At 40.9% G+C, this 14,523-nt stretch overlaps 1 protein-coding gene across 1 annotated transcript in view; it reads left to right on the forward strand.

The window, feature by feature from the left end:
• The window catches only part of LOC105222341 (uncharacterized), a 46,418-nt gene that overhangs the window by 89 nt on the left and 31,806 nt on the right, over positions 1 to 14,523 (forward strand). The window contains exon 2 of the mRNA XM_011199625.4: positions 135 to 866. Coding sequence (XP_011197927.2) covers positions 558 to 866 — 309 coding nt within the window. The 5' untranslated portion in view covers positions 135 to 557. The remainder of the gene's footprint in view (positions 1 to 134; positions 867 to 14,523) is intronic.

The raw sequence follows: 14,523 nt of genomic DNA on the forward strand, positions 1-14,523 counted from the left end.
TCAGTAATATTTACATAAAAGTGCTGGTTTTATATTAAAGTGGGACTTATCATATATGCGGTTATAGAAATCGAGTTTAAAAAATTTTGAATCTTTAAAAAACGTATTAAAATAAACAAGTGTTTTAAATCTAGGTGCCAACAAAAGTGTGGAAGGGAAAACGATTAAAAAATCACATACCAATCAAAGAAAAACTGTGGGGTGAAAAAAATCAGAGTAACAAAGTATACCTAAGGGATTGAATGAATGCCATAAAAACCTTAAGATAATTACTAAAGGAAACGAAATTTAATCAATCATTATAATATTGAAAAGGATTTAAAACTATAAGCAAGTACATATCTAATTCAAAAGTGTGAATAATTTGACGAGTCACAAACTTGTTGCGATCTGTGAGGAAAATAAATAATTATATATAAAAGTTATAAAAGCTTAAGAATCTATAATTTCACTGCCGGGGTTTTGTTTAAAAATTATAAATAGGTCTAATCTCTTGTGTTAGACAAAAATTTACTTAACTTCCTTTGCCAAGGAAGAACAGCATCACTGCCGTGAAAATGCAGATTTCTTGTAAATGTTTAAATTTCATTGCCACCAGTAATAGTCAGGCGGCAAATAGCAATGTTGGAAGTATCAGTGCTAGCATCTTAAATGGAGCATCGGCAAATGATTCACATTCTATACGAAGCCCTGCTGATGATGATAGTAGCATGCCATTAGCGCAACAATCAAGCGGCGGTTGTAATAATGCCGGCAATGCAAACAACAACTCAAACAACCTGTGCACTACATTAATGCACGCGTTCTTACAGCGTTACCCACGCACGTTCATCTTTTATTCACAGTGCATGGAATTCTTTAAACAGGTACGTAGTCTTGATATTATTTTTACATATTGTAGTTAATTCGAAATACATGTGAATTTTAAAAAACCTTTAACTTTATAAGCATATTATTTGAACAACTATTTTTTCTATTTTTTACGACTTGTGTAGTATGCTGAAAAACCATGTTAGTAATTGGTGCAATGTACATAGTTATGTTTTGGTTGCGAACCTATTGTTAATATATGTATAGAAACGAAGATAAGTAGGTTATTGTAGCGGCTGTCCAAACCCTACTTTAGTAGGAATTAGCTTGTTAATTGTCAGCAGTCGTTTCAGTCGTAGAATTCATAAGGGATGCAAATTAGTGGTAGTCATAAGGAGACTCATTGCATGCAGGATGTACTATATTCTAGATAAGTACGAGTTTAACCTGCTGCAATGTTGCGGTCTGTTGTTAATCGAACCTTTCTTGGATCGGTAAGTACTTTATGAATTTTGTCGTTGTCGTTGTAGGCATTAGATAAGTTGTCGTCCAACTGTAGGCACAGGAAAAAATAAATGTATGATGAATTTTCTGTACCATCGCCTTGTTTTTTTCACAATGTGAATGTATTAAAATCCAAAGTTTATACTTATGCCTGTTGGATTCCCGTCCAACTTGCGAACTTAGTGAAAAACTACTTAGCAATATAGTTAATTTTCCTTTACAAATTAATATTTCTTACCTACATATTTAAGATAATAAACGATTACCTATGCATATCTACGCACAAAATATATCATATATGCACCTAGGCAATGAAAAAACAAGTAATCATGCGCCGTAATACTCGTACCAACAAAAACAGCTGCAACAACTTGTTTACCCCTTTTGGCGTGTTAGTCGAGCCAAAACAGGGCTTAAGAAGATTTTCGAAAATAGAAAAATGCAAAGCGAAGCAAGAACGTATAACAATAATATAAAAATACATTGAGTAGACATAATAGATATATGTATACGTTTTTTTAACAAAGCACAGTATTTCTAAGCAAATAAAGTTATTTCGCGCCAGAGACCGGCCGCCGAAAAAGACTAGCTGATCTGTCTGTCCGGCTGGGAGTCCATACGTCAAAATTTTTAAGCCATCGCACACTGGTCTGTTGTCAGTCCAACTTATTGCTTACTGACGATGGTGCTGCTATTTTTATTTTATTTGAAATTTGTTGAAGTGAAATGTGTGGTGGCGTAATGGGGCGGTAGCTCGGAGTGTGCTATTGTGGCGATATTGTTAAGCTGGTGCGCATATCCAAACATTCGTACACATATCGTTACATTTTTGGTATGATGACGCCATCCCTACATTGTCGATTCAAATTAAATTTCAGTATCAGATAGCCTAAAGTTTAGTGGGTAACAACAAAAATAAGGAAAAGTAAGCTAAAGTTGGAAATATCGGGATGTGTGCTAAGTAAAAGACGACAGCGGTGTGACTTGATGTGTGTATTTGTGTGGAACCCGATTTTCTTGCCCTACCCACATTTACAAACAACATCTACACACGCAATGTAATTTATGCAAGAATTGGAATAATAGTAAACAGGAAAAGAATTAGGTACAATAGTACTTATATAGATAATACCAAATAATAAATAACATGCCTTCTTGTTATTTAACCCGAACATTTGTTTTAGTAATTTGTTCAAATTAATTTTTTAAGTTCATTAAACAATCGTAATCTTCATTGAACGGAAGAGTTAAAGTTACGCACGTTTGATTTTTAACATTATATAAAATTCAAAATTCATAAACGTTAAAAAATAATATACATATTTTTCCGCAATCTATCTCCACTTTCTTAGTTCATATCCAATGAATTCCACAAAAATGTATGTACATATGTATGTATATCTTATCATAAAATTTCGATAAGCGAACTGTTTATAACAATATTCACTGATAGTAAAAATAGAATATGAAAACTTTATTCTCAATCTATTAAGAAGAATAAAGCAATCACATTTATGGTTGATGTCGTTGTCCTCTAATTATACATGTGTATGTATGTGTGCATATATAACAATTAGGAAAGGGCTTAGTTCGGGTGCAACCAAACATGATATACTCTTGCAACTTACAAAAATCAAAGCCATGAAAATTCTTTAAGGTGAAAAACCAATCATATAGAGTAAATAATACATAGAATACAACACGTTCTCTTATTTTCATTGGGATAACTCACATATTGGCTCATATATGCGGTACAAGGTCATCCCGAAGTTCGAAAATTTTTATATTAGGTATATGGGTGCTAAGGGAAGTATTGTGCCGCTTCAACCCATTTTTGACGTACTGACATACCATTAATATCAGTTATAAATGTAAATCACACATTAACCGACATTTTCAATCAAAAGTCAATAATACATAGGTACCGGGTTCTAAATATTCGGTACCTAAGGGCTTGAACAGTTTTTATTGGATGTAAACAATTTTTGATCATAAGGTGACACACTAAAGACATTTTTCGTGCAAAGTTTTATCGCGTTATATCAATTGCTTCTTGATTTGTGTATTGCAAGCTAAATGAATTAAGTGGAATTTAAAATTGTGCTATATGGAAAGTAGGCGTGGTTTTGTTGAATTGGTTATTGGTGATCATTTCGCCACATTTTCAACTAATGTCATTCCGCAACCACCGCATTCGCCTTCGTTTTACCTTCTGTGTAACCTCTGGCTATTCAGTAAATTTACATGACCACTCCGTGGATATAAAAGCTGAATCGAAGAAAGCTTTGATGGCCATCACGACGGGGGATTTTTCCAAGTGCTATTATTACTGAAAAATTCGTTGGCATAAGTGTATTGCAGCAAATTCACCATTCAATTTGATCACAGGTGAAACGTATTGTTGTTTAACCCTTATCTCGCTTATACCATGTTCAGACCAAAAATTTAAAAGATTAGATTACGTTTAAGCATTTCATAACCCAACAACTCACTCACTCCCGTTAGAAAGATCAAAAAACAGTTGTTATTTTCATTCAAGAATTCACATCGCTTAATATTTATCAAAAGAAAAGATTGTCATATAGTATTTTGAAATAAAAGCCGTCTTTCTTTTAATATTTTCCATATAAAAGAAATAATGGATGCATTTTTTCATTTGTTAAGTCGATTTTCAGGTGGAATTAAATTCATTGCTTTAAAAAAATTGATGAGCTCTTAATATTAATATTAAGAGGTGCCTTTTTCAAATTTTCTGTTTTCCATATAAATTACATGAAAAAAAATCATGCGGAGGTTTTATATGTGCCCCGATAGCTGCCAGTAGGGATGGTAAACTCGATTCCGATTCTACTCGAGAATCGAGTTTTCTCGTAAAATAATCGATTTTTCGAATGCCAAAAACCGATTCTTAATCGACTTTGACTACTGAAGATCGATTCCGAAAAATCGATTAGAATTAGAATTAGAATAGTTAATTGAGGTAATGCACCGCGACCTAGAGTCTATTGTGCTCTCTCCTTTATCACATGACCTCACAGAGCCCCAGCAGCCTGAACAGTTCCAGCAGTTTGCCGGGCTCAAGCGAGGTGATGTGATCCCTGCTGATATAAACAGAATCCAGGGCCTTAAGCCTTCTCCCACAGATTGCTGTGCAGACAAGGATCAGGTGTGCTGGTGTAGCCTGTTCCAGGTCGCAGAACCGGCAGTTGGCACAGGAGACCATGCCCATGTTGGACAAGTGCTTCCTGAGCTTACAGTGCCCTGTGTATATTGCGACGAGGAGACGGAATTTCTCACGGGGTAGGTTAATTATTTCTTTAAACCTGGAGAGATTGTACCCTCCCAGAAGTAGCTTAGCGTGGCGCATACTTGCCGCCTGCCGCCAGTGCCGCTCTCTATCCTCTCTCTCCTCCGTGCGGAGCAGCTCCTTAAGAGTGTGGGGTCCTACCGCTATGTATGGCTCTGGTCGCAACATCTTGGACGCTGCTGCCGTGCGGGCCAGCTCGTCGGCCTTCTCATTTCCTTCTACTCCCTTGTGCCCTGGTACCCAGATTAGGTGCACCCGATTGCACACGGATAGGCGGTTTAGCCTTTCTATACATTCCTCGACTAAAAGCGATTTGGTCTCGTATGATAGGATCGCTTTTAGTGCCGCTTGACTATCACTAAGAATAGCTATGCGCTGGTTGCGATAGTTGCGGCTGAGGTTGACTTCCGCGCACTGACTGATGGCAAAAACTTCAGCCTGGAAGATGCTTGGGAAACAGCCCATAGGTATGGACAGCTTAGTACGCGGTCCCGCAATACCTGCCCCAATACCTTCCGGTGTTTTTGAGCCATCAGTGTACCACTGAATGGTACTGTCTTCCAGCAGCTTTCCCAGCGTGGAATCATTCTACTCTATCTTGCTGCCTAGAGTTACTATAAAATTCTTTTTTAGATTAATTTTCTTTATTGTGCCATCTCATGGGAGGAGGGCCAGCGGTGTGCTTTCCGCTAGGGCGTCCATCTGTTTAGAGGACATGATCTTCCCTCTTCCACAGCCTTCTGCTGACATGAGCAGTATGGTGTGTTTTGCTGCTAGCTTGATCACCTGATGAAGCGGTGTAAGCTCTAGCAAGACTTCCAGTGCCACTGTGGGGCATGTGCGCATTGCCCCCGAAGCACAGACACATGCAAGTCTTTGCAGCTTTGACAGTCTTCCTATCACCGAGGACTGCGCCGCTTTGGTGGCCCATGCAACCGCTCCATAGGTGACGATAGGTCATGGTATACAGCCATCTAATGATGCTTGGCTTGCATCCCCATGATCTGCCGGCCAGGCGTCTACAAATCATAAGTGCTCTAGTTGCCTTGGATAGCGTTAGGTCCAAATGCCTACTCCTTCTTAGCTGTGAGGCCAAGGAATTTGACCTCCTTAGACATTTCCACCTCTGTGCCTCCGTTTGTAAGGGATCTCAGGCCCGGAAGAGATCTCCGCTTAGTGAATGGGATCACGGTGGTCTTTGCTGGGTTGATGTTTCGCCCTACCGTGTTGCACCATCCTTTCGCCAAGTTTAGGCCCCTTTGAACAATGTCACAGAGAGTGTTCACAAATCTGCCTCTCGCCATTATGACGATGTCGTCCGCGTACCCTTGGCAGCGGATTCCATTGTTTGTGAGTAGCTCGTCTACTATCAGGCTCCATAGCAGAGGGGATAGTACTCCGCCCTGTGGGCAGACCCTCGTGGTGCCAAGACGAATCTTACTTTCTCCCACTGTTGTTTCTGCTACCCTAGTGCGCAGAAGGGCTTCAATCCATCTGCGTATCGGGAGGGTTACATTCCTTCTCTCGAGTGCCTTTATCACGCTTGTGTGAGACGCATTATCAAAGGCACCCTCAATGTCTAGGAAGGCGCAAATCGCTACCTCGCCATTGACCAGCGAATCCTGCAGTTCAGACGTGAGTTGGTACAGAGCAGTATTTGTGGATCTTCTCGCTCTGTACGCGTGTTGTCTGGCATGCTGGGGTGCGACCTTCAGCGCTTCCAATCTTATGTGGTTGTCTATTACCTTTTCCATCCCCTTTAGAAAGAAGGAGGTCAGACTTATGGGCCGGAATGACTTGGCTAACGAATAGTCTCTTCTTCCTATCTTGGGGATGAAAATTACTTTAGCAATTCTCCATGGCTTGGGGATATACGACATCGCCAGGCTGTCTCTCATCAGCCCTAGCAGGTGTGGTAGGAGAATGTCCATACCTTTCTGCAAGAGGGCCGGGAAGACGCCGTCCACTCCCGGTGACTTGTAGCTAGAAAAGGAGGCCAGTGCCCACCTGACTGAGTCTGCAGTGAACAGGTTCGTTGCAGTCAGCTAGTTTGAGCGATCTGGCCTACGCATGACCGAAGCTGGGGTTAGGTCAGCTTGCACTGTCTCCGGGAAGTGCGTTTGTAGGAGTGTTTCCGCCCTCTCCTCCGCGCTTGTCGTATAGGTCCCGTCCTGTCTTTTTAAGGATAATACTGTGTCCGTCTTATCCTTCGACATCGCCTTGTGCAGTCGGGCTGCCTCCGGGGTCGAGGAGACGCTCTCACAGAATTTCCTGAAACTGTTTGACTTGGCAAGCCTAATCTCCTTGTTGTAGATTGTTAGCTGCCGTTTGTAGTCCTCCCAGCTGCCCGTGCGCTTGGCTTAGTTAAACAGTTTACGCACCTTAAGTCTAAGAGCTGAGAGTTTACTGGACCACCAGGGGCAGATTTGTTTACTGATGGTCGCCTTCAGTGGACAGGCACAGTGGTAGGCGTCCATAATGGACTGGTTTATGGCACTTAGTCTACTCTCCAGCCCAACTGTGGTGGACCTACCATCCGCCTGCTCCACTCCACTTATGTTCCTACTTAGATTTTCTCTGAAGATACCCCAGTTTGTATTTCTCGGGGTACGAGTCGGAGGTCGGTTCCCGAGTGTCACCCTCAGAACAAAGCGAATGATCCTGTGATCTGACTGTGAGGGTTCTCTTGAAACCCGCCACTGCGAGATCAGCCCAATCATGCTGTCGTTGCTCAGGGTAATGCCTAGGACCTCTTTCCGAACACTGGTTACGAAGGCTGGCTCCAACCTACATTCTCTATGTTAATATTATTACTAAGTATAAATTCTAGAAGTGAGTCACCCCTCACGTTACAGTCCGTGCTGCCCCATTCCGTGTGATGCGCATCGCAACCTATGGTTAGGGGCAGATTGTTGGCCTTACAATGCTCCACCAGTTTAAGTATCGATGGGGAGGGGTCCCGTGGCTGTCTCTCCCGGAAAATATGCTGATGCGAGGACGAAGTCCGATCCTTCCTTGTCCTTTATCTGTACGGCCACCAGATCTTGCGTTAGAAACTCTGAAATACAGAAAAAGTCTATATCGGCTCTAACGACTACACTGGAACGGGGTCTCTCGCTAGAGAGATCCCAGATTACCTTGCTCTTTCTTGTGTTGAGGCCTCTTACCTCTCCTCTGAACACCCAAGGTTCCTGGATTAAGATGATGCCCAGGTTATCCGAAATGAACCTCTTCACGATGACCGCCGAGGCTGCCGATGAGTGATGGAGGTTCACCTGAGCTACCTCTATGTCGGTACTGGAGATTATAGTACGGGTTCGATGAGAGACAGGTCCTCGTCCTCAATCCCTCCATCGACCTGCATCTCCAGCCCTTCCAGGAGCTCTTGGGTGGATGGCAACATGCCTTCCTGCACTCTGGGGATCTCGTTGCTGCTGTTCACTTCTGCGGCGGTGGTCGCAACCTGCCCCGCCGAAATTATGTCGTTGGTGGGCTCGTCTCGTCCACACGAAACCACAGCGGCAGTCGCTTCATGCGCTGCTGGGCGGGTTACGGGTGGAGCTGGTGCTGCGGTCGTTGCCGTCGAAGGTTCTTGGCTCGTAGACGTAGTCTTGGGCCTCCATGGCCTCATGTCGATCTTGCCGAAGCGGAAATTCAACCTGAATCCCTTCTGCCGGATGTACTTATAGGACTCATCGTCCATCGTGGTACTTAAACCTTCAATCTGGTTCCTTACCAGATTGAGCGCGATGTCGTAGCTTTTGTCTGCGCTTCTAGGGAAGAACGCCACCATGCTGTGTAGCTGTGGAATCTCGTCACCCCTTCTTACACACAGGGCCGGACCCTTCCAACCTTCTAGCCTTGGTATGATCACTTGTAGCCAGGTGGCCGACTTTTCATTTTGGCAGTCAACCAGCAGCATGCCGCCCTTGAAAAATATGCCGTTAAAGGCACCGGTGAGGCCTATGCCGACAGACAGGGCATCCACTATGCAGTCCTGGAGAGCCGTCAGTTCTTCGGATCCCAGGGCCTCCGCCGGGTAGTTGCGGGGCAACACAGCCATCCGAATGCTGCTCACAGCCTCTGCGTATTTGCGGCTTGCGGTTGGCTGCTGGTTGGGGTTGGAGCGCTTTCCACTGGCCTCCTGTGGTTTGTTCTCTCTTACCCTCTTTGGTCTAGGTGGCTCCTGAGGTGCTATTTGGCCACTCTTCCTCTTCTCCATTCTAGGTGCCTCTTGGGACGCCGTCCTTGCTTCGCTCCGTCCTTCTAGCGAGGCAGCGTGAGCTCGGCGACGCCTTCGATTTCTGCGTCTGGTTGCCGACGATCCACCGTTGGCACCTGTGCGCTGTGCATTGTTGGGAGAGGGGTTGTTCCCACTGCTCCTACTCAGAGATCGCTTTTCAGCTGACTCTGGTGTCATGCCGTCCTCCAGGAATCTTAGGTACCACTTAAGAGTGGCTCCGCTCATTCCTGCTCTACGAAGATCGCCATGACCTCCTGGCTGTCCTGGCTCCGGGGTACGTGGAATGTTCCCTCATTGCCTTCTCCGTTTACGTTCACCCTTTGATTCCAATTTCGTGAAACCACCCTCCTCTCTGCAGTCGATCCTGCTCGAGGGTGTTGCGGGGGCAGCATTTGCGCGATTTACCGTGGTCTTTATTGACTCACTACGCTGTGTACCGCTGCCGAAGGGCACATCGTCGTCGTCGCGAGCGTGCTCTTCGAAGAGTGCTCGCTCTTCAGGCGACAGGCCATCCAGGAAGCTAAACTTTTTTCTAGCTCCTGGGCCACTCTTGCTTGCGGTACTACTGCTGCTGCTGCTTCTGTCCGTTGCTCCGATTGTTGTTGTTGTTGTTTCGGTTGTCGTTGTCGATGTTGTTGTTGCCGTTGTTTGTTGTTTTGCTTTGTTGTTGTTCCATCTTGTTCTTACGACCGTTTGGCCCGTGTTGTGGGCCTCCCGGTCTAGTCCTCGAAAGGGGAATCCAGAAGTCCGCTGCGCCAGAGTCCCTTAACGCAGTAAGGCCACCGTTACTTCCCAAGACGGCCCGGTGTTGGGAAGGCTCCGTAAGAATACAGCCGAATTTACCTCCTGGCTGCAAATCATCCAATGGGCACGGGGCGGTAGCTCTTGGTCGCCGCGCACATGCGGCCTAAGCGGCTAAGCAGCATCATCCCTGGTGGATGGGAGATGCCGTGCTCTGCTGCGGTTTAAGCCCCTGCACCACGACAAGGTGCCTAACATTCGCAGAGGTAAAAAAAAAATCGATTATTTCACGAGAAAACTCGATTTTCGAGTAGAATCGGAATCGAGTTTACCATCCCTACTGGCAGCTATCGGGGCACATATAAAACCTCCGCACAATAGCCACCACAAAAAAAAAGATTTTTTTCCATGTAATTTATATGGAAAACAGAAAATTTTAAATAGGCACCTCTTAATATTAATATTAAGGGCTCATCTTTTGATCATTATAATTTAAGTATAGCTTTTAAAATAGAGCAAAAATAATAGTAAGCTATTTACCTATATGTAAATATATTATAAAAAATGGAAAACATTTCGACAATTTATTATGAAGTATATCGTCACCTGAAATGCAAAATAGCGTATAATCAAAAAAATCGAAAATGAGTGTCTTATTGATTACGCTTCACTACTTCAAATTATATACATAATGTTACATATGTATGTTCAACATTTTCTGGTTCTGTGGTCATATATAAACCAGTCTTAACCAATATTAATATTTTGTTTCACTCAGGTTCGATTTTATTTCGTGTTCCATTCATGCCACTGTAAATTTCTGAAAATGTTGTTACGTTATTTTGCTTTTCAGGTGACGATATGAAACTTTTTGTAAACATGTACATACTACATACATATATTTTTATTGAGCAAAACTATACTGAAATATTAGTATGTACCAGAGGCCTGCACGATTAAGGTAGGCATCGTACGATTACGTTACTAAGTAACACTTCTGACGATTACCACGATGCGAAGGTAACATTGCGCATCGGCATCGCAGCATCGTGGCACGATTACGTTGGTACGATTACTATCTGGTATCGTCAATGGCAAATGAAACGCTATAGTCTTACATGATGTTAATTCGTTGCTGGCTCCATGGATAAATTGATCCGAAACTCTTTGATTCGAGAGAGCGCTGTCAAAGTCCACATTTTTTATAACATTTGCCAATGATGCCACTATGGAAGAAATGCGTTAGGGAATTTTTAGTAAATGTTTTGGGAGTTTGTAATTTCCACACCACCGCTGAGGTATACAAAAGGCGCGTTACCGAAGTTAGTTTTGGGTGCACGGTTTCCCTATAGGCCTATATCACCCATATAGGTACAAAATAAAATCACAACATTTATTAGTATTTACGATACTTTCTACTAGTATTACATTTATTTGTACTTATAATTTATAATTATAGTAATATTTACATCTACTACGCTACTCCAAACAACATATTAAATTGGATCTATTAAATATTACAATACTATTTACTAAATTACATTATATTTCGCAAGTATGATATATTTTTTATTATGCAATAAATTGCATCTAAAACAAGATCAAAATAGGCACAATTTATGAAAAAATATTTCTAAATTTCACTAAATAACTATATTTTTCTACTAATTAAAATTATTTACGAACCTGGATCCATCCTTCTCCTTGTTGGGGAAATTGAAAAACCGTCGCGCTCCTACGCAACCAGCCACACACTTATTTTTAGTTCTCGGCATTTTCCTATAATACGTTAGGAAAACATAATATATTTACATACATGTATTTACGATGGTTTTAATAATACACTTACCAACTTTATTTTTAGTAAAAACACTTATACACTGTATTTTTAATAAAAAAAAAACACTATATTTTCACAACACAATTACTTATGTATGTATTCCACAATGAAAAAAAAAACGAACTTATTTTGTCAGTTATTTTTAATGGAATTTTGTCTGGCAGTTCATTGTTTTGCTTGTCACCTGATTCGTAGCCCATGAACTTTCAGTGTTGCCATACCAAACCGTGAGATCATGGGCTCTCTCAGAAAGCGAAGAGAGGAGTTTCGTATCAATTTATCCATGGCTGGCTCGACAACGACTGAACGATAGAGCAGAGCCGCTCAAAATAATGCGCAATTTATTTACCAACGCATACAATCACACATTTGATATCTGCTAGCGTATGATTGTGTGCGCGCGCTTGCTTAGTACACTGAGTGAAATCGTGCTATTTGGTTATTTTGTTATTAAAAATTTAGAAAAAAATAAAAAATTATGGTTTTTGATTAAAAAAGCAATTAAGAACAACAATAATTTTAAGTTAATTTTTTTAACTTTCCATGATTTTTTCCATATCGACTTCAAGATCGTAAGTTTTGATTCTCATTAAGTCCTCTATATGCTTATTCGAAACTGAATTCCTGTATTTCGAGTGTATTTTTGACGCTGGCAGAATTAGCGTCATAGCGTACATGCTTCGACTGCATTTGCTTGCCTATACTCCGAGTATAGGCATGAAAAATTTTGAGCGGCTCTGCGATAGAGCGTAAGCGTACGTGTGAAGTTAGTTTCCACAATTGTTCTAAGAAATGCCGACCACTGGTAACATGTTAGTAATCGGCGATGCCCGCGATGCCGATACCCTCGATGCCGATGCCCACGATGCCAAAGTACCGTTACGTAGCGTGTACTCGCCGCATCGGCATCGCCGCTTGCTAACATGTTACTTTTTTAATTACTCGTGCAGGACTCTGGTATGTACAGAGTAAATGCTTACAGATTATATATATTGCGTGTATGTTTCGCGATAAATAGTTAACATTTGCATAACCATATACTATACATTATATTTATTTGCATTATCCACTCATATTACTTCTTACATACATATGTATGTATGTACATGTAAAAGCTGATACAGAGGAAGTGAGGATACTTCATCTAATATTATATACTAGAGGACCCGTCCACGCTTCACTGTGTTGATATACTACTACTACAATCTATATGATTTCTATTAGTTGGATTGATTATAACTATTGGTTAATGAGATATAGCATTTCTATGAAGCAACTTGTGTTAGTTTACAAAAAAATTAATCATAAAGCATTTCATGTGTTAATAAATTATTGCTTTTTGGAGGAAAATACTGTCGAATTTGATCTCAAGGATATCCACCGATGAAAAGATATTTGCTAAGCTCAAAGAGGCGAAAGCTCTTCAAAATGAGTGCCTCCAAGTTCATAATCCAACAAAAACAACGAATAACTGATTCTGAGAAGTGTTTGAGTGCTCTTTAATTGTAATAAAACCGAATTTTTGCGTCGGTGTGTGACAATAGAAACATTGCTCTATCTTTTCCCACTGAAGTGCAATCGACAGTCTAGTCTTGGATACTACCCTAATTCATGAAAAATCTGCGACTTTTGATAGATAAACCTGGGAAAGACTTAACACAGCCGTCTTCATACAGACCAATCAGTCTTCTGCGCTGTCTTTCTAAAATATTTGAGTGTTGTAATCAAACATGTCTCCTTTAAGGGGCACACCTAGTGTGAAATTTTCAAAAAATCAATTTTTTTCATATTTCGATAGGTTATACCTTTAAAAATAACATACTAAAATTTCAAATCGATATCTGACACAGTTTTTGAGTTACAGCCATTTAAAAGAGTAGCCGCTCGGCAGTTAGATTTGTAGTTGCATTGGAACTTTAAACGCATTTTTCTCGAAACAGCATTTTTCGAATTTGCTGCAGTGATTACTCAAAAACAAATGATCCGATCACTATCGAATTTTTTTTACATGCTCTATATATAGCTCTCCGTACAATGACCTATCGATTTTTGATCTGATCAAAAAATCGAATTTTGGCAGGCCAAAAACGAACAAAATTTTGGGTAAAATTCGACTATTTTTTTTTAAAACGTCGCCATTGATTTTTTTATTAGCCCGTACAGTTATCGTACAGACAATATGTTTTAGTTTAACGAGATTTTTTTTTTTTAGGTTTCATCAACGGAGAAGGCTGCAATCATGGCAGCAGTGGAGGACCTTTTTTTTTGGCGCCGCCGGAGATCACTTGTCATTTCAAAAACATTTAATATTTTCATTCAAAAATTTTTTTTGTGTACTCTTAAAACAGGTATAAATATACCCTCAAAATTTTAAAACGATTGATTGACTAGTTTTGTTTTTTTGTGGAGTTTTATTTAAAAATAGAAATTTTATGGTAAAAATGGGAGATTTCATACCTGATGAACGAAAGATAAGAGCTGGTGTACCACAGGGCAGTGTTTTAGCTCAGCTCTATACATCATATATACAGAAGATCTTCCAACAGCTAATAAAGTATTAATATCAACTTTTGCGGATGACACAGCCTTAGTGAGCCGTAACAAATGCCACATAAAGCATCAAGAATATTAGCCGAGCACTTAAGGCCTGTCGAAGAATGGCAAGCCAACTGGCGTATAAATGTGAATGAACAAAAGTGTAAGCATGTTACGTTTTCGCTAAGACCAAAAATGTGTCCGGCAGTAAAAATGAACAATATTTTAGTACCCCAAGTGTTACTTCATTCACTCTTATCTTGGAATTCACCTAGATAGAAGACTTACGTGGGGAAAACATATATCTAGCAAAATAAGTTGCATGAAGATAAGAGCTGCAAATTTAAATTGGCTTTTAAATAAAAACTCCAAGCTTAACCTAGTCAACAAAGTGCTTTTATATAATGCGGTCATAAAGCCGATTTGGATGTAAGGCATTCAACTGTGGGGTACGACCTCTGCAACTAATATTGCTTTAATACAAAGGTTCCAATCAAAAATGCTTAGAACAATCATGTGTTCACCTGGTACATGCGTAATGAA

The sequence above is a fragment of the Bactrocera dorsalis genome, chromosome 3 (genome assembly GCF_023373825.1).
Source record: "Bactrocera dorsalis isolate Fly_Bdor chromosome 3, ASM2337382v1, whole genome shotgun sequence".
NCBI classification, from domain to species: Eukaryota; Metazoa; Arthropoda; class Insecta; order Diptera; family Tephritidae; genus Bactrocera; species Bactrocera dorsalis.